Here is a 19,499-nt window from a genome sequence, read left to right as displayed (position 1 = left end):
TCTTTCATTCATCCTACCTTTTCTAAGCATTTTAACCGGTAGCTTCATAATCAGAGACTTTTTTTTTTGGGGGGGGGTGGGGGGTGTGACACAACATAAGTGTTAGTTTTTACTGTCCCCCAAATCTTCCAGGCCAAATCTAACTCTGTTAAACAGATGGAAAAGCTTTTAACACCACATGGTGCTTCAGGAGGCTATACAGAGAATGAGCCTGCACGGCACTGCAGTATGACCTGGCTCTCCTTTCATTTACTAAAGAAAATCTGAGTGGTCTACTGAAGTGGACAGAATATCCCTTTAAATTATTTCGTAGTGAATTATTTCCTTTTGCTCTTTGGCATTTATTTTATACTTTAATTCCGCCAAAGGAATTAAAGGTAAATCTCAAATACTTCAGGTATTTTGCACCCGGCATTTTATCTCCAGCATATAACAAATAGGTACAAAATAGGTTAAAAATACAGGCTGGTCTTCGAACAGGCAATTGTGTCATGCATGCTACATCTTAAAAACAAACAAAATTTAATGACATTTTAATCAGTTAAGGAGCCAACTTTAATGTAATGACTGAATGTACCACCCCTGTATGTTATCAGAATGTTTGGGTAACTCCAAAAAACAACTAAGTCCCCTCTTCTCTGAGTAAAACAACAGCTTTGGCAACTGAAATTTTCAAAGCTCCATGATTGGGCTTTGTTCAGACAAAAAGGGATGCAGAATGCATCATTCTTTCAAACTAAAGTTTCTTCAAACACTAAACAAAACAAATTAAATTCCCTGATCAGCTTCATTCCAGGGTTATATATGTCTCTGCAAAGAAAGGTTTTACAAAGGAAATTTTTAATCCTATTTCTGACAGTCAAACATAAAAATCACACAAGTTTCTCTAGTGCATTACACCTCTGTGCTTTGTTGTTAGGCACTGGTAGAGCTAACCAGGAGAGGAGATGAATGGACGCAAAACACATATGATGTTGGTGTAGCAGGACTATACATGCTAAATATCGCAAACTGAAGAATATATTTAATACAGTCATTTCATTACAGGTAAAAACAAAGGATAGGATGAAAGAATGGTAAAAATGAAAGGATAAATTTCATAGAATCATAGAATATCCCGAGTTGGAAGGAACCCATAAGGATCATCGAGTCCAACTCCTGGAAAAGTAAAATTTTGAAAAGAAAAGTTTTGAAAGTAAAATTCTGAAAAGTAAATTATTAATAAATGAAATAGATTAATTTCCAAGATTTCCTTCTATTATTCTATCAATTTCAACATGGCAACCCATGTAATATTCAGATTTTCTGGCTATAGCCCTTTTTATCTCAAAATAACAATTAAACTACCACTAATGGATAAGATCATAATCTCAGTTTCAATAGACAACATCTTGAAGTACTTCATGATTAACTGGAAATAAACATCAATGCAAAGGAAAAGAGTATTTGTTCAGTGTATTTCAGAAGGATTACTGAAAGTCTCAGCTGGATAGTCACTTTTGTTGGATGATGTCCTATTTTACTGCTTGCAAACAGTACTGTATGATTAAATAGTCCAGAAAATCCCAGAATGCCATATCATCTTGATTAGTAATAATGAAGTGTAACTTTAGCACTCCCGATGTACCAGGGAAGATTCCTAAATTTAATAAATTCTTAAACTCCAGAAACAGAAGTGACAACAAATGTATTTTCTAGGGGAGAAAAACTGTGAAATTTACTGTATTTATGCACAAAACTTAGATCTGCAGTGACTTGCATACATGCCAGGTTGGAAACAATGGGAACAGTTTGACTGAAATCAAAGAGATTAATCTAAGTGTATAAAGTCTGACAAAATTATGGGCTTAAATATTTAATATCAAGCAAAATAGCTATCTTCTATTGAAAGGACATCTCCTTTATCTTGTCTTAGAAAATATGTTCCATGAAATTATCAGGAATTATCAGGACCCCTGAGGTAGTATCTATATTAAAAATAAGATGAAAATTAAACATTTTTATTAAAGAACTGGTAATTTTCTGGGACAATATTTCTTTAAATCTGAAAGATGTTCCCAAGTATTTGCACAGCTGATACTGTTCAATTGCAGACGGATGTTATTGAGTAAGGCTAAAAAGGCTGAGTAGCTAGTTTCAATTAAGATGTGATCATACCTGTTATTGTTTTTGTTTTGACAGGACTGCTGGCATACTCAGAAGCTTGATTCGATTGCTGCCTTGCCAAAGGCGCACTTCCAACTGATGCTTCATCCTCTTTTTTTCGTGTTACTGACACACCAAGTGGAACAGATCCTACAGACTGCTAGAAAAAGAAGTGCTTTGAGAACCACGCAAACCCAAAAAACATTAATATTGAATTATGATATTGTCATGAGAAACATGTCTTCAACTGCATTTTTTTTTATTTATAGAAGACAACTTAAAATGATGATTGAAGCACATACATTATGAAAACAAATTTTTACAACTTCATTAAACAGCTGAAATACTACATTCGGACTTGCACTTGCAATTCTTTTTTTCTCAGACTAACAGGACTAAAATAAGCTCTACAATAAAAAAAAAAGTTAAATAGAATTTATTAACTTAAAATACCATGCTCACTAGCCCATCAAAATGTATATGAATAAACCTGGATCACCCTCAAAGCAAAACCATTATCTAAACACTTAATGGAAACTGGACAAATTTAGCCAGATATGAAGATTCCAATGTTTTGCAAAGCAATTTATCAACCTTCATTAATTCAACTTCTAAAGAAAAGACACACAATTAAAAAGAAAAAGAAATGTGTAGCCTGACTCCGATCATTACTGATTTTGAATTACCTTTTGACTTTTAAGCAGACTGGTAAAATTACCAACTGCTCAAGATACAATACTGGTTAACAAAATTGAAGGCATTCAAACCTAGTTTGAAGGCCTGCACCTCTATTTCAAAGATTAGAAAACAGCAAAATACATTAACCCACATAAGGCAAAAATGATGAGTTCGGGAACTGAAAGTTCAGAAATGAATATGATTGAAATGAATACGACTGAAGATTTTTCTTGGTGTTGTTGTGGTTGTTTTTTTGAGCTTTTTTTTTTTTTTTTAAATCAACATGAGTTAGAAGAGACAAAAACATTAATAAAAACTGATCTTCCATTTTGTGTACAAAAATGTTAACAATTCTCTGTAGTGCTAGCTGCTAGATAAATTGTAAAGACATGCCAGCTGAGAAGAGCAGAGTATTTCTACTGTTGATTTTGCAGAGGGTTATCATTTAAAGATGGCAAAAGTTTTTTCTAAAGATCAGACAGTAGGATTACATGCATCTTAATCAATTTTTGTGTAATTTAATTTTGTTGGTATTGGAGTGAAAATGTAATCCATATAGCTGGGTAATGAGAAACCTCACACGTTGCATTAGGAATCTCTGTGGGAAACAAATTCGTGTGAGGCGGGCAATATGCTTGTAAATTTTCTCCAATGGAAAACAGATCACTGAATCAAGCAGTGTGCAACACGTGCACACATACAAAACCCCAAAACAAACAGAAAAATCGTTTAATTGAAGGAGAATGACTTCCAAATGCCCTTACTATTTTCCACTATAAAAGTAAATTAAAATAAGACAGACAATCAACTATTTAATCCTATTCCAGTGAAAACAATCAACTTACATATACAAAGGTATGCAAAGTTAATAGGAAAATACTAATGCCAATGACAAACAGAACTCTCATCTCTCCTCCTCTCTCTGAATGTACAGTTATCAGCTTTGTCTCCAAAAGCACTAAAAAACAATTCTGGAAGACAGTAACATGTCACTTTGGTGTCCTCTAGCCATAACAACAACAACAAAAAACAATCAGCTTTGAAAAAAAAAAGTTTTACACCGTATAAATACTTCCCACATGTAGACAGAGAGAGAGAGAGAGCCTCAAGTTTTATAAACTTTGGTCAGACATATTACATCACTTATTTTCAAAATTTATCTGATACAACCTTTCATATGGCAAAGCCACCTGCAGCTTTCCCTTAACAGCAACCGTTGAGCCATGTTTTGGCATTTCTGGATTTAACACTAAGAACACCGACTTGCCAAAGTGAAGCAACGGTTCTGAAGAACGAACGCAGATAATACAAGACTGTACAAAAGACAATAGAATGGAAAACAGTGTCTGAAAAAGCTGTATCTGTTTCTGAACCACTGAAGAAATGGATCAGCAACATACAATAATAAGTTACACCACTAGTCATATAGGGAAAAACATCAAGGCTATCACAGCCAGCCAAAGCTGGAAAAAATTATGACCAAATATTGAGCGCTTGAGTGCTGATCTGGACAATGAAACAGCTGTTTCATCTTTGCTCACTGAAATCAACCCTGATGTTGCTGTTGATGACGCCCAGTACAATCTTGTCAGATTTTTGGCAAAAGATTTCTGGTTAGAAGAATGCAGAAGATGAAAGATCAACGTTGAAATAGATGGAAAAGGATCATCAAGATTTGGGTTTTAGCCACAGACTGATGAGGAAATTGTGGCTTGGGAAATAGCAGATGACAAGAGCACCACAGCTGTACGAGAAGATGAATCTGATGGGAAAGGAGACATTGCAGTCAAGTGTTTTCATAAGCATTTCATCACAACAATCCCAAAAGCTGGCAATGAAGTAGCATGCAGTAAAGCTTAACACACCTACTTGGGATGGAAGGTTTATGATTATTAATTGGTAGTCTTATAAAGAAGATAAAGAACACAACAGAGTTATGGAACTACAGTAACATTTATATGAGGCTCCTTTACACAGAGGAATACTGTAAACAGAGGCTTCTCACAACAGTCAGGAAAATGCTTTCTACTAGAAAATATTAATCAATTTCTATACAAATCATTAACAATGTATGAACTACTATTGGCTCCGTCCTGAGTAATGGACAACTTTTCTGAATTCTGGAAACATAAAAAATCACCCAAACATAAAAAATCACCCAAAATGATGTAAGTTGAAGCTTCTGTTTAAATACAAATCTGTCTTCACATATTACATAAGATGACAAAGTTTACACTCAAAAAGTAAGCCCAATTTCATGACCTACAAGAGAACCCAGTTTGAGGTTACAGCCTTAAGGTATTTTGTTTTCACAGTCAAAACCAAAATCCTATTCTATTCTGGAATATTGACCACAGGTTTATCAACGCAATAATATTTTGTGGGTATTACACAATGAACACTGGATTAATAATAATTCATAGTATTCAACTTTTTTTTTTTTTTTTTTTTTTTTTTTACTATTTCTCCAGTGAGCCTGAAGAACATGCAGGCAGATCAGGGAAGATGGGGAATGCTTTTGTCATGGTTTTGGCTGGTATAGATGTAGTTTTCTTTGTAGAGGCTTATATGGTGCTGTGTTTTGGATTTTTCATGAAAGTAGTGGTGGTAACAAACCAATGTTGTTGAAGAGCCAAAGACTTTTCTGCTCCTTGTGCTACCCTGCTAATGAGGGGGCTGGGAATGGGGAGACATGCAGAGTGATAATGTTTGTGTTCCCAAGAAACTGTTAAGCACGATGAGCCCTGCTTTCCTGGGAGTGGCTGAACACCTGCTTGTCAGGGAAGCAGGGAATGAATTCCTGGAACTAAAACATAATAAATAAGGTTAAAAATGAAGCACTGGTCTGTGAAACATTGAACTCAATGCAGAAGCCCCAAAACAGACATGGATTGTCATCCTATTAGCGGCTGCTCCATGCACATAGACTGATCTGTACATGTGCAATAGCTTTCAACCAGCAAGCAGAAAGTGAAATTAATGAAGTCACTGGAATGGGCACAGATGGCAGTTCTACTCAAGACATGATGTTTGTGAATATGTAAGATCACTGTCATGCAAACGTTTTATCTGCCTCTGAGAAGAACATTAATTTATCCTGCAGGACAGTCCAAGCTCTGACAGCTCCAAAAGCAAGGAGGATCTACCTTGTTCACCTTGAGCCAAGTTCTAATAGCACCTAATCACAATTGCTGTTTGGCCACAGTTACATTTCATTGTTTTGGTTTCTGACAGCAATAATACAAGAACACACCTAAATTGCTTCAGAAAGCATTAAACATTAGGCCCAGTTTCTAGTTAAAATTAACCAATTAAATTGTTTCTTAATTAAAAACATTAGGCAAGCTTCACCTCTGGGGTTCACAAAAACAGCTTCAATCCCGGCAGATAAATTTGCTAATCCAAACGAAATTATGTGACTGCTTCAGCTAGAAATTTCAGGTACGCTCAGAAAAACGCTTCTGCCAGGACCAAAGACCAGCCACTGGTTGATGAGCTGTAATCTTTCCAAACTTAGGTGATAGACTTATGCCAGCCAAGAACCCCTACATTTTCATCAACTGACGAAAGCACTCTGATGAGCAGTTTCAAGGTTCCTTTGAAGTAGCACATAAAAGGGTCTAGTCCCATGTAGCTCCAGCTCCTTAAGCAAGCATTAACTTAATTCCTACAGCCTTCAGAAACAAGGGTGCTCCTTGTATGTGGAGAAAGATCCAAATAGGCATAAGCATAATGCTTTTTGCCTATCAAAAATCAAAACTTACTATGGTCTTAGAACCCTTGATGCATCAAGAGGATAATTATGTCTACTTTAGAAACATGCTTGCTTTTATCAAAGCCTTTTCTGCTATTTATCAAGGTAGAAGAAAAAAACTAGAACTAAAGTAGGGCAACATAGTTCTACCCTCAATAGCTAACTTTGCTACAACAGGCAAAAATCTTAAGGTTAGGTGCTGAAACTCACCCTTACATTGTGTTATTTATTCACTGTCATTCATACATATATTAGAAGTGTTCGGCTCTTGAAGACACAAAGATCTGCAATATTCCAAAAGACACCCTGAGTAATTCCTCAAATTACAGGAATTACTTGTTCTACATGAGTCTACTGACCAACTCATAATGACCAAACTACTTAGGCAAAAATTTCAGAAAGACCTCTTGTGCAAACCACTTGATTGAAGAATTACCAAGCCATAGAAACAAACAGTTCAGCTGAAAGAGATTTACAAAGATCATCGAGTCCAAGATGGGATCAAGAGTTCATAATATCCTGAGCTCACAGTTAACTTTCCATACAGCAGTGGCAGAATTTTATAATACAGTATAATTCCAAAAATAATAGTAGAAAAAGGGCAAAAGGAGTAGAAAAAAAGGTTGAGGGGAAAAAATGGGATAAAATTGAATTGCTACAGACCAATTCTCTAATCTACCTACACAGCTAATGGAAAAGTCTTGTTTTTGAATTGGGATATAAAAACTTCCATGGCATAGACGTTGATGAAAAAGGAGAAATTTGGATTTGGGAATCGTATAGGTATACTAAATTCCAGTGCTTTAAAATGATGAATCTGGAAGAGGAGCAATGTTGTTTCCTTCACTATTCCTGTACATGACTAAGGATGTTCTCTGTGCACTGCAGTTTTTAGACCTATTCTGTTTCTGAAACACTTATTAGACAATAACACTCACAGATGCATACAGAACAGCCAAAGAAAATGGCAGAAATGTGCAGCCATACACATTCATATACAAACAGATATGTGTAGGTATACATTTTTGATAGTTTCAGTCTTCTCTGGGATAAGACGATTAATTTTAGTGAAATGATTAATGTAAGAAAAATACAGACAAACAGTAGAGGCTTTACAGTATTGTGCATTTGAGAAAAACAAGATTACATGCACTCATATTTTCACTGCAAAGAGCATCATATACCTGATGTCTCACCGAAGTATGTAAACATACAGTATGTATGTAAACATACAGTAAGCAACGTATGTACAAGAAGTCACTCTATATAGTTGCATCTTTCCTGAATTCTGTTCAAATTAATCTTTCATAAGGCATTAAAAAGCATATCTATTCAACAGGGCTTTCAGATCAGAGAAACACGAAGGTTTTAGGTAAGCATATGTTACATAAGCTGAGTTAAAGAACTGTTAAAAAGCAGCAAATAAGCAACTGGTGCACATAGTACATGAATACAGCTTCTGCTGCTACACATATAGCTCAGCTTTACCAGAAAAACCTATACAGAATAAAGTATTTAAAAACAAACGAGCACCAATTTTGGCTGACACATAAAAAAAAACATTTTAAAGTAAAATCAACTCTGAAATTTCTATGCCAGTTTAAACCCTGTTTAAAATCTAGCATAGGGTCATCAATCATCAAGCAGGGTATGGAAGATATCTATTGAATTTACTGTTCCAACTTCACGGATTATTAACAGTTACTGAAAAAAATGTTGGTAACAAAAACGTATTTCAGAAAAGTCTAACAAATTCAGGGAACCAGAAATGTGATTATTTTTAACACCCAAATAATGTAAAATATGTGATTTCTATATGGAGCATATGGATGGAGTGCAACGCATCTGGCATATACTAATTTGCCTTTGAGCAGTTACACAGAGTATATATAAATCAAAATAATTACCTTTTTATCAGATTTCTTCTTAATGTATTACTTCTGAAAATGTAGATCTTAAGAGCACAACGTTATAAGAGTGTATTTCCAAAGCCAGTGGCTTTTCTGATTAATTTGAACTGAATCATGCAGTCAAAAGCTGATTTTTTTTGAAAAGTCACCCATGTTTCCAACATAATATTCTTCAGAAGTACTGATATCTTTAAATCTTTCTTAGTCCTTCCATTTCATACAAACTGTTAAGTAATATAATACAGCAGATATTAGTACATAAAATTTACCATTGAATAACTTTCTCCAGAATGTTATTTACCTCCTCTTCAGGTTTTGAACTGAAGTAGAGCAAAATCAAAAAGGATATTTTTAAAAAAATTATTCTTGCAATATTAATTTAAAAGTTTAAAAGAAATTAAAAGTTTAAAACTTTTGAAGTTGAGAATCAATCCATTAAATGTTAGAACTGTTACACAGTTGATTACTACCAAGATGGTATGACAAATTCACTCTTTTTAAACTTACAAATAAATTATAAAGTTCTGGTTGTTGGGTTTTGACTTCTTTTTTTTAAACTAATAATTTGTTGTACATATTGTAAGTGACACAATGTTCAGAAGGTGATGAATTAAAACGCATCTCTCAGATGACTTTAGTTGACAAGTCCAAGATTAAGGATTTTAAAAATCAGTTTTGAACTTTAAGTTACAGTACTTTGATTTATAAACTTTATTCCTTGCTCTGCACCAGGTCTCAAGTTATTTCAGCTCAGTATTATTGAGGAATAAATTAATATAACTTAACTAAATCAATTCCAACAGCTGCCACCATTTCTAACAATATAGTATCTTGGGTGTCCTAGGGTTTTTGTTTAACACATTGGCCTGCAAAGCCTTCTGGTGTTGATTACTACACGCTTTATACACAGTACAGTGGTCCAAACAGGAAAGGTATTCTACTAGTACTGTCTTTTTCTAGACATAGCAGCATGTAATGCTTGCTACACTGCATATCTGGAAGACCATCAGCTGACAATGAAGTGAAAACACTCTCATGATAACAAGTACCTTTTCCTTACCTCATCCTGTTAACATTATTTTTTCTGACTCAAAATGACTATTTTCTTCTGTTTATATGTTATTTGGGGTATTAAGTTTGAAATCAATACAAAACAGTTTTGAAGAACGCATATAAATATTATACAATCTTACTAATATTAACTTCCCATGTTCACTTAAGTTTAGAAAAGAGGTAGAAAGTCCTAACTAAAAGCAAGCTACAATATTTCCTTGTCTCTTGGAATATACACTGATACAATGTCAGGAAACCCACAAGCAGAAAGGTTTAGTAATTGAATGCCTTCTTCACCTCAGTCTTTACTAGCAAAATGGGCCTTTAGAAATCCCAGATTCCAGAGGGAAAGACTGAAACAAAGAAGATGTGCCACCCTTCCTGAAAGAGGATCAGATCAGAGAATACTTCATCAAATTGGACATAAGAGTGTCAGTGGGCCCCGGTGGGAGGCACCCATGAGCATTGAGGAAGCTGGCAGATATTACCACAAGGCCACTCTCAACGTTCTTTAACTGATCATGGCAACTGGGAGAGCTGCTTGAGGACTGGAGAAAAGCAGATGTCACTATCTTCAAGAAGAACGTCAAGGAAGAACCAGGAATCTACAGGCTGGTCAGCCTCAACTTGATCCCTGGGAAGGTGATAGAACAGCTAATCCAGGCATATGGACAAGTCATCAGGAGTAATCAGCATTGATTCTCCAAGGGGAAGTCATGCTTGACCAACTTGATAAGCTTCTGTGATGGAATGACCAGCCTGATGGATGAGGGGAGCGCAGTGGATATTGTCTTCATGGACTTTTGTAAGGCTTTTGCCACGGCCTCCCATAAGATCCTCACAGACAAGCTGATGAAGTATGGGCTGGATGAGCAGGCAGGGAGGTGGATTCAAAACTGATGTAACGACCAGGACCAAAGGTTAGTGATTAGCAGCACAAAGGCTAGTTGCAGGCCAGTAACTAGCCACATAATCCATGGAGTCAATCCCGGGCCCAATCCTATACAATGACTTCATTAATGTTCTGGATGATGAGGCAGAGTGTAACCTTCAGCAAGTTTTCAATTGACACAAAACTGTGAGGGCCACACAGCCATTCAGAGGGACCTCAACAGGCTGGAGAAATGGGCTGACAGGAAACTCATTAAGTTCAATGAGGAGACCTGCAAAGTCCTGCTCCTGGGGAGGAACAACCCCAGGCACCAGCACAGGCAGGGGGCCACCCAGCTGGGAAGCAGCTCTGTAGAAAAGGACCTGGGGGTCCTAGCGGACACCAGCTGAACATGAGTCAGCAATGTGTCCATGCCACTAAGGCGGCTAATGATATTCTTGGCTGCATTAGGCAAAGTATCACAGTAGGTGGAGGGAGGTTGATCCTTCCCCTCTATTCAGCAACAGGGAGGCCACACCTGGAGCACTGTTTCAAGTTCTGGGCTCCCTGGTACAAAAGAGACATGGAAATAGTGGGAGGAGTCCAACGGTGGGCCATGAAGATGATCAAAGTTCTGGAGCATCTCTTATGAGGACAGGCTGGGAGAGACAGGACATTTCAGTTTGGAGAAGGCTCAGGGGGAATCTTATCATTATATATAAATAACTGAAGGGAGATTGCAAAGATTATGGAGCCAGGCTCTTTTCAGTGGTGCCCAGTACTGAGACAACAGGCAACGGGTACAAAGAAGAAGCACAGGAGCCTCCTGTTGAACATAAGGATGCACTTTTATTTGTTTATTTATTTATTTTTTACTGTGAAGGGGACTGAGCACCAAACAAGTTTTTTATTGAACAAGACCTTGTACAACTTGTTGTATTAAGTAACAGGCTTACAGACTTCACACATGAGAAAATTAAAGAGCTTGCCTCAAGTTCATTTCAAAGAGGTGCTAGAGATGTTAATTCTATTCCTGATTAAAATAAGCCTCAGCAGCATTGATTTTCTGTATCACCTTCTAAAGAAAACATGCTGCATGTTATACTATACAGTGTGCAAACAGGAAGTAGGACATCCTATTACAAAATGTTGAAGTAGATGCACTTTTCTCTATTACTAAAAAAATGTACAAAATATACACTTGCAACAAACATTAAAATATGCCCATCAAAAGCACACAACAACTCTTTTGTATGTTTTGTATATATAAACTTATTTTGGTTCTGCCAAACTTAATTTTATAAGAAGCATTACTATTTTGAGATTAAAAATCCAGTTATGTCCCTCCAAACAGTATTATATTGACCTATGTCCAGTATCACCAATTAGCTAAGAGGTGATAATGGACAAGTCTATAATGTAGAATAGACTTAGTTTACACAATGCTTTCACTTCAGCAAAGAAACTTAAGAACCATACCATATGTTACTAGTAGCCATGGGAGAAATTCAAAAGCAGTTCATTGAAGCGTTAAGAGAGAGTCTCATGGATTTTTAGACTGCAATATTCTCATTGTTTCTGTTCTTCAAGTGGGACAATGGAAAACTTATAGAAGCATGTTGAAACTCAGAACGAATATAAAAAAAGAGTTACATTTACATCTATTTACCCTAGAGCACTGACCATATAGTCACAACAGCAACCACACAGATTATTATTCAAATGTGTAACAGCATCCACATTTTGGCATGCATAGTCACTTTATAATAAAAGGTAATACACTAAAATGCCATTCATTGAAAGCATCTGGCTCCAAATATTCCATTGTATTTCAAAAATTATGCAGAAGCCTAAAAAAGGACCAGTTGTATTTCCACGTTTTCTTCTTTTTTTTTCCAAGTTTTAAATAAATGTGAACAAGAGTGATCTATGCAACTTGCACAACATACAGAGATAACTTATGTGGAATTGTTGTGCATCATTAAACGAACTTCCGAATTCTAACATTTTCTTTAGTTAAACACTAAATTCAGTCTTCTGCAAACAGCTGTTATATGTATTGCTCCTAAAGACAGAAAATTCTGTATTGGAACAAGATAGAAAATTTCCTTCTGACAAGACTAGAAGCAGAAAACCTTACTGTACTCTTAACTAATGATTTAAAAATGTCTCACTTCTAGCCAAAACATATTAAGAACCTGTTTATATTCACTGCTTGTTGTGCCAAACTTAACTTTTTATTTAAATAGCTTCTCTGTCCTTCTGTTTTTTACTCTTATTCAGACTTAAAAAATTTTCATTTATAATTAATCACATTTTTCAGACACTATCTAAGAACATATCAGGACATCTGGCTTATTGTAGTAGATATTACATAGACAAGGCTAAAGAGTTCATAACCTATCTGTACGAAATAGACTCAGTAGAGGACAGGACAAAATGTAAAGTAACAACCATTTAAAACTGAGTAACATAATGGTTTCAGATGTCACACTGGTTTGACAGTGGGTAAGCAAGGTGCAGAGGTAGGTTCAACAAGAAGCTAACAAAAATAAATGAAAAGGGGTAGTCCTCATTGGGCTGAGTTTGCCCCACACTTCCCAACACCGTTTTTCCATTGCTCTGCACCAGCTGAATAAAATCTCAATAAGGCCAAAGGCAATTACATTTCTTCATGGCTGTATCACATTAATCTTAAAGGAGACACAGCACAGTTTCATGGAAAAATCATTGAAAATTTATGTGCTTTGTGAAAATCTTTTGATGTCATGCTTCTGTCCTACCTCATTTCAGCTTAACTAAGTTAAAAAGGTTCTGATATTTCTGTTTTCATGCTTTCAGAGAAAACTACACCAACACAGTTACACTGCAAATAGTGAGTATTTCAGTAAGCAAGCACCCTGACAAATTGGCATTATAAACCTAAGAGTCTCAAAGTAATAGTTAAAAGGCAAACAAATCTGAAGAAGTTCAGGTACTAAAAGGCATACTTGTCTCTGGGAACACAGATAAACCCAGCTGCACCCTGTGTGTGATAAGTTAGTATCTTACTGTGGGCAGTAGTTGTGGTCCCAAATTTTTAACTTGATTTACCTTATCACACTTAAAATGTTATGACATGATAGGATGCATACATGGCACTAAACCTGACCAAAGACTTTCTATGTGTTCAGAAAAAACCCACAGTTTTGACTTATGCAAAATGGGAGGAAAAAATGTATATAATAGACATTAAATTTTAAAATATCTTAACATTTAAAATCTTTCAATCACACACAGAACTTCTAAAATTATTTTTCTTTTTTCCTGTTGCAATTGTGTAAGACTGACAGTTAGAGGAAGAAAACAGTTTTATCAATCAATAACATTTTGATGATAACACGTGTTTGAAAGCATCATGTTTTAGAATTATTTCATTAAACGTTCAAAAATCATGATGGTTACACAGAGCATTTTTGTTACACCAGACTATGGTAACTGAACTTTTTCCAATATACAACAATATACAAGGCTATAAGTTTGACTACAATCCCTCACCTAGAATAATTACAGTCTTATATGAAGAAGAAAAAAAGTATTCTGTTAATATTTTAATAAAGGTATAGTATCTTTTCAAATAAAGTTTCTTCATGGCTGCCACAGACACTCTTTTTAACTTATATGTGCAGCCTACTATTGCAGTTATATTAATGGTGAAACTACTGCCATGTTGACAGATTTCTAAATTCACATTTAAAACCATTTCAAATGACCAAGCAACTCAAGCTGGTAACACTAGAAGCATGAAACTAATTTTACTTAGATATTGAATAGAACAACTTTTAAGAGGCTGTATAAGCTAAGGTCACAAATCACAAAAATAAATAAATAAATAAATAAGTACAAACTAACCAGTTTAATTAATTAATCACTGTTGATCAAAACCATGGATAAAGAAGTTTTCTAATGTAGTCGCTAAACTGTTCCTATCTCCCAGTATAAAAGGGCAATTGAAAGAGAAAACACTGTTTAACTGCTGATTACATATATTAATGTTAAAGAAAGTCTTTTATTTGAACATCTGTCTTTCATATGAACATTTGAACAGGCTCAATTAAATTTTGGAAAGATACATAACAGTATTGCAAAAATACATAAATGGTCTGATTTTTTTAAAAAGAGGTATATCTGGAAATATCTAGTCCAATTATGATGCAGGAATGAAGAAAAATTCAACACCATTTAAAAAATTGTAAAGGTATTAAAATGATAACAGCAATTCACACATTGAAGTTTTTCAGGTGGTGTTGGTGCAGAATGAGCTTAATTGCACTTGAATGTTTGACAATTACTACGTAACAAGATCATTTCCACACAAGAAACAGAAATGTCTGCAGATCATGTTAATCCTCACATTTCAAGGGCCAACTATGAAGCTTGGTTAATGTGCACACTGTTCTGTGTATTGGCAATGACATCAGTAGTGAAAGATTCTTGTGCTGGCCACTTAATAGTTGACAACTTATAACTGAGAGAGCACATCAGGCTACACAGACCACTCATTTGATCAATTATGACAAATTTAAGGTTTAGAATACTCTATTGGTCTGCCAAAAAACAGTGAAAAATAAGTTTAAAACCAGGCAAAAACTTTCCAGATTCTTTCCAGGTCAGGAATCTGCAGGATGAAAGTTATGATCAAGAATACTTCAAAGCAAGCACTGTGCCACACAGACCTTAACTTCCTGTATCTCTTCCAAGCACTTTGCATACAAATATGTGTTTTGACATTATAAACAGAATCCATTACAGCATTCAATTGTATCAAGTTATGACCTGCATGGTTCATCTCCTATTAAAATCGGTTTTAATAAGAGTAGTGATTTTTCTTTAACAAAATTATGTAATTATTTGATAGACCATCCAAAATGACTAAAACCTGACTGATCCTCAGCAAGGACTATCAGAAAACACACTCTCTTTTCTTTTACTTAAACACTGTAAATGAAAACATTGAGAAACAAAAATTTTAATACGCAAGGTTTGACATTTTAAATAAATCAAAATCAGATCAACACTATGTGCAGCAAACTAAAACGAACAGGGCAACAGAAAAACATGTGGAACAAAAATGCACTACTGGTACACATGTAAGAGAAAGTTTTCTCTCTCTCCACTCCTTTAACTCCAAGAATACATACCTGCTGTATGTGTCTACTGGGTCGTTTCTGAGGCTGGTAGATAAGCCAAGTATAAAGCACTGGATCAACATTAATCGCTAATCCTTGTACACTGGACAAAAGTACTGCACCTACACAGCACAGAAAAGAGAATATATTTTCAGAATATATATATTCACAGAAAATAATAACTGTCATATAAAGAATCTCCATATATATTCATTTTTTTTCTTGCACATACATCTTCTTTGATGCAGACTTTTGTTTGGATTGTACTTCAGATATATTTACTTACATCAGATTTCTACTAAGAGTATTAATTACCACATAAATTTCAATAACTTTCTGAAAATGAGAAACTTGCCAGCACTGCTATTCCTAGAGACACACACACACACAAAATGCGGAGAACTGCATTTTGATCTTTCTTGTTACTATTTTTTGCCAAGAAAAATTGTTTTCACAAAAATCAAGCACATAACTGAATACACGTAACACCTTTACTCAGATTCTCGGCCAACAATAGAGTTATGCAAGAAATGAGTCAAATGACCCTTGACACAAAGAAAAGAATATAATACACAACTGCATGACTCCCCACCCCAAAGAAAAGCCTGGTTTAGGGCACTGGATTCTTTTTTTTTTTTTTTTTTTTCCTATCTCTTTTAATAAAGACAGTTTTAGTCTAGGTTAGTGCTCTGCTCAAGACAAACATTTTCTGTGTAAATGCGGTCATAAACACTCGTTAGCAGACTTGCTGGGTAAAATAAGGCAAAATTTTCAACTCTGCTACTGTTGTTAGTGTTAGTATTGTGTACTTTTAGAACTTCACCCTAAGTTTTACAATATGTTTTGTTTTCTTTAAAACTGATTTTTGAAGTTGTAGGATTATAAAATAGGGCTACTGTAACTTCATTTCTTAAAAGTAAACTCAGACTTTACATATGCTTGTGAAGAAACACCTACATGGGAAGCACTGAAGCATAAAACAGGAGAAAAACTGTTCTCAGTAACTAGAAATCTTAACATACTACAATCCAGGCACCCTAAAGCCCAATTTAAGAGGAACTATTTCATTTCTAATTGCATTAAAAATCTAACCGTGCATTAATTTAGTGAGATTTTTCTGTAAATAGTACAGATAAAGTACTGCTATTCACTGAAGTTTGTTTATTGCAGCAGAAACTGACTGAGCTACAAGATTCAGAAGCAAATAGATTAATATAACACAAAGATAGTGATTATATTGAAAAAGTACAGCAAGCATTCTTAAGTAGCTGTCTTTTCATGCAAGTTGTGCAACTTGATAATGAATAAATAAATGAAATTAAATATTCCAATAAATAATGAAACACATTCAAAAAAGAATTCCTAGCTACTGGAAGGTCTAGTACCAAGTTCTATAGAATGACAGTAGGTTTATAAATCAAAGAATCGTAAGTTAGTTCCAAAACAATATCTATTTACTCTATAGTATACAATTAAGCAGCAATCTGAATTTAATAATAAATTTAAATCCAAAAAGTTTATCACACAATTCAACATACTTTCCAAAAAATGAGAAACCATATTGCTCAAAACATAATATATCACAAAAACAAACAAACAAAAAAGAAAGTAATCAAGTTCTATACTTATTGTATAGAACAAAATCTTAAAACCTGCTGAATTCCAAATGGCAGAAGTCCAATCAAACTGGGGCTACGCAAGCAAAGACTGACAAGTACAATGGGAAAATGGCAGTCAAGAAATACACAAAGATAAATCACCAGCCTAGCACAGGCTTGGAGTTGGAACACACACTGTGAGGAACTCCTATACTTAGAATAGTCTTTGTGATCTGATGGTTTTAAATGTCAGCAATAAACCTTAGAAATAAATCTGCAATTTAAGGCAAAGCTGATGTTGAGCATAAAATAAAAGGGTAATGTGCAAGTAAGAACAGCAGTGAATGTGTCTTGCAGCAGGATCTGGAGGAAACTAGAAAATGGAAGCAGAAGGTAACAGATTGATAAAAGTATATGCTACAATCATTAGCTTTTATAAGATACTTAGATGCCAAAATGAGAGAATCCTGCATCTTTAAGAGATACTGCCTGTTGTCAGCAATACTTAATGAAAGGTTTAATGTATGTGATATGACAAGTGGGAGTCAGAGACCTCCCAAAGAGTGAGGAATAAAGTCAGCCTACAGGCAAAATCAACAAAAATCCCATATTTACAACAGACTCTTGAAAAAAAAAATAGTGTTACTGTAGCACATGCTGCTAGTTACTCAATTTAGTTTCTTGTTTACTGCAAAAAATGAGCTAAAACTAAGATGTTCAAAACACTTAAGCCATGCTTTGAACTGAAATGTCTTTTAACTTCCATGAAGTCACTATCACAACCCCATAAAACTTTAATGTAAGGTAGAACGGAGAGCAACATAGTTTATTTTTCCAGTTGTCTTTTGTCATTGATAGCTTGCATCTGGGGAGAAGAAAAAAACCTAACATACAAGTAGTTAGATAAGCAATTGCACTATTTGACTTTCAATTTGACTGCAAGGTAATTCTGGCCTCCTACCAAGCCACTTCTGTCACTCTGAATTACCGAAATTTACTGCCATGTTTGCTGCTCAGCTGCTCTATTCACACAGCAACATAATCACCTATATAACGCTGTTTTCTGTGTAACAGCTCTCTTCAAAATAAGACACTAAATAATCAAAGAAAATATTCTCAGATTTATTCCCCCCCAAGCTTAAACTCGAGTTCTCATTCCAAGAAACAAGAAGTCCCCCCCCCATTTTTCACGGAAATCTCTGTGGGAGAACCAAGCTGTAAGTTGGCAGCAGGCTCCTTACATGGTTAAGAAAAAAGAATAAATTAATTGTTATTTTCTCTCTATCAAGATGCAACACTAGAGTTTCCTGGATTTCATTAAGATTGTGGTGAACTTTCTTTTCTCCCCTCCCCCTTTTCTCCTCCTAATTAAATTTATATCTCAGAAAAAAAAAAAAGCAGACCTTAGATCCATACCATACTAGGTTTCGTTTTCAGATCCCAGCTCTTGCCAGAGTTATCTATTACATCTCTCTAGAAAACGGCTTAAAAACAAGATCGAACCCAACACCATGCAATCTTTGCATGTTTGAGAATTTCCTCAACATCGCATTGGTGTCATGTGCCAGGTGCAGCTAGGCAAATAATTTCTTTCCTGCCCAACTTAAGGCTGGCCCTGAAGGAATGAACCCAGGGAGGCGGCAGGCGGACGAGCAGGAGGCGGCTGAGCGCAGCTGCGCTCTCGCCCTGCAGACGAGCTTCTCCATGAGTTTCCTTGGAGGACGACAGCTGTGGCTACGGCACTCGCTTTCCTGAGGGCCTGGGGGCCCGCAGGGGATAATAACCCAGGGCCTCCTGCGTCTGGGCCTGCTCTGCCGCCACCTCCTCCTGCCATGAGTAGCCAGTAAAGGCTGCCTGGGAGGAGAGGGGCCCTTAGCATGGGGTCTCTAGCCCTCCCCTTCACAAGGAGAAATTCAAGCATGTAAGAAGTGTGCCTCGCTTCTTGTGAGGCAGGTGAGGCAGAAGAGGACACTTGGGGAATGAGGCTGCAGAGAAAGGAGGCCAGAGGTAAAAGGAGGATTGGTGAAACAGGGCATAGTCAAGGAGCAGAGTGATGCTCAGTGGTGAGTGAGGAACAGAAAAGGGCTTCAAAAATCAGAGCCAGAAGAAAGGAATGACAGCAGCAGGACAGTGAAAGGAATGAGGAGGTGAAATAGTGTTTTGGGAATGAGAAAGGAGGTGGCAATGCCTGGAGCAAACAGCTGTTTGGAAGAATAAGAACCTCATGAAAGAATAAACTGCATTACTGAGTCATTCTCACCATTGTGGTGAAAAAGATTTACTATGAAAAGTAGACGATAATAGGTCAGTCAGAAATTTAGT

The 19,499-nt window shown here is 35.8% G+C and overlaps 1 protein-coding gene across 6 annotated transcripts in view; it reads right to left on the bottom strand.

Moving 5' to 3' along the window:
* Nucleotides 1-19,499, bottom strand: part of VPS13B (vacuolar protein sorting 13 homolog B) — a 473,584-nt gene that overhangs the window by 252,579 nt on the left and 201,506 nt on the right. For 5 of the 6 annotated variants that reach the window (XM_040548605.1, XM_040548603.1, XM_040548600.1 and 2 more), the window contains exons 20-21: nucleotides 15,592-15,701; nucleotides 2,158-2,305 (exon numbers count right to left, since the gene is read on the bottom strand). In XM_040548605.1, coding sequence (XP_040404539.1) covers nucleotides 2,158-2,305; nucleotides 15,592-15,701 — 258 coding nt within the window. The remainder of the gene's footprint in view (nucleotides 1-2,157; nucleotides 2,306-15,591; nucleotides 15,702-19,499) is intronic. The other variant, XM_040548602.1, reaches the window with a different exon arrangement.

Source organism: Cygnus olor, chromosome 2, assembly GCF_009769625.2.
Source record: "Cygnus olor isolate bCygOlo1 chromosome 2, bCygOlo1.pri.v2, whole genome shotgun sequence".
NCBI lineage: Eukaryota > Metazoa > Chordata > Aves > Anseriformes > Anatidae > Cygnus > Cygnus olor.
Note: the sequence above shows the minus strand (reverse complement) of the source record. Positions and strands in the feature narration are given on the sequence as shown.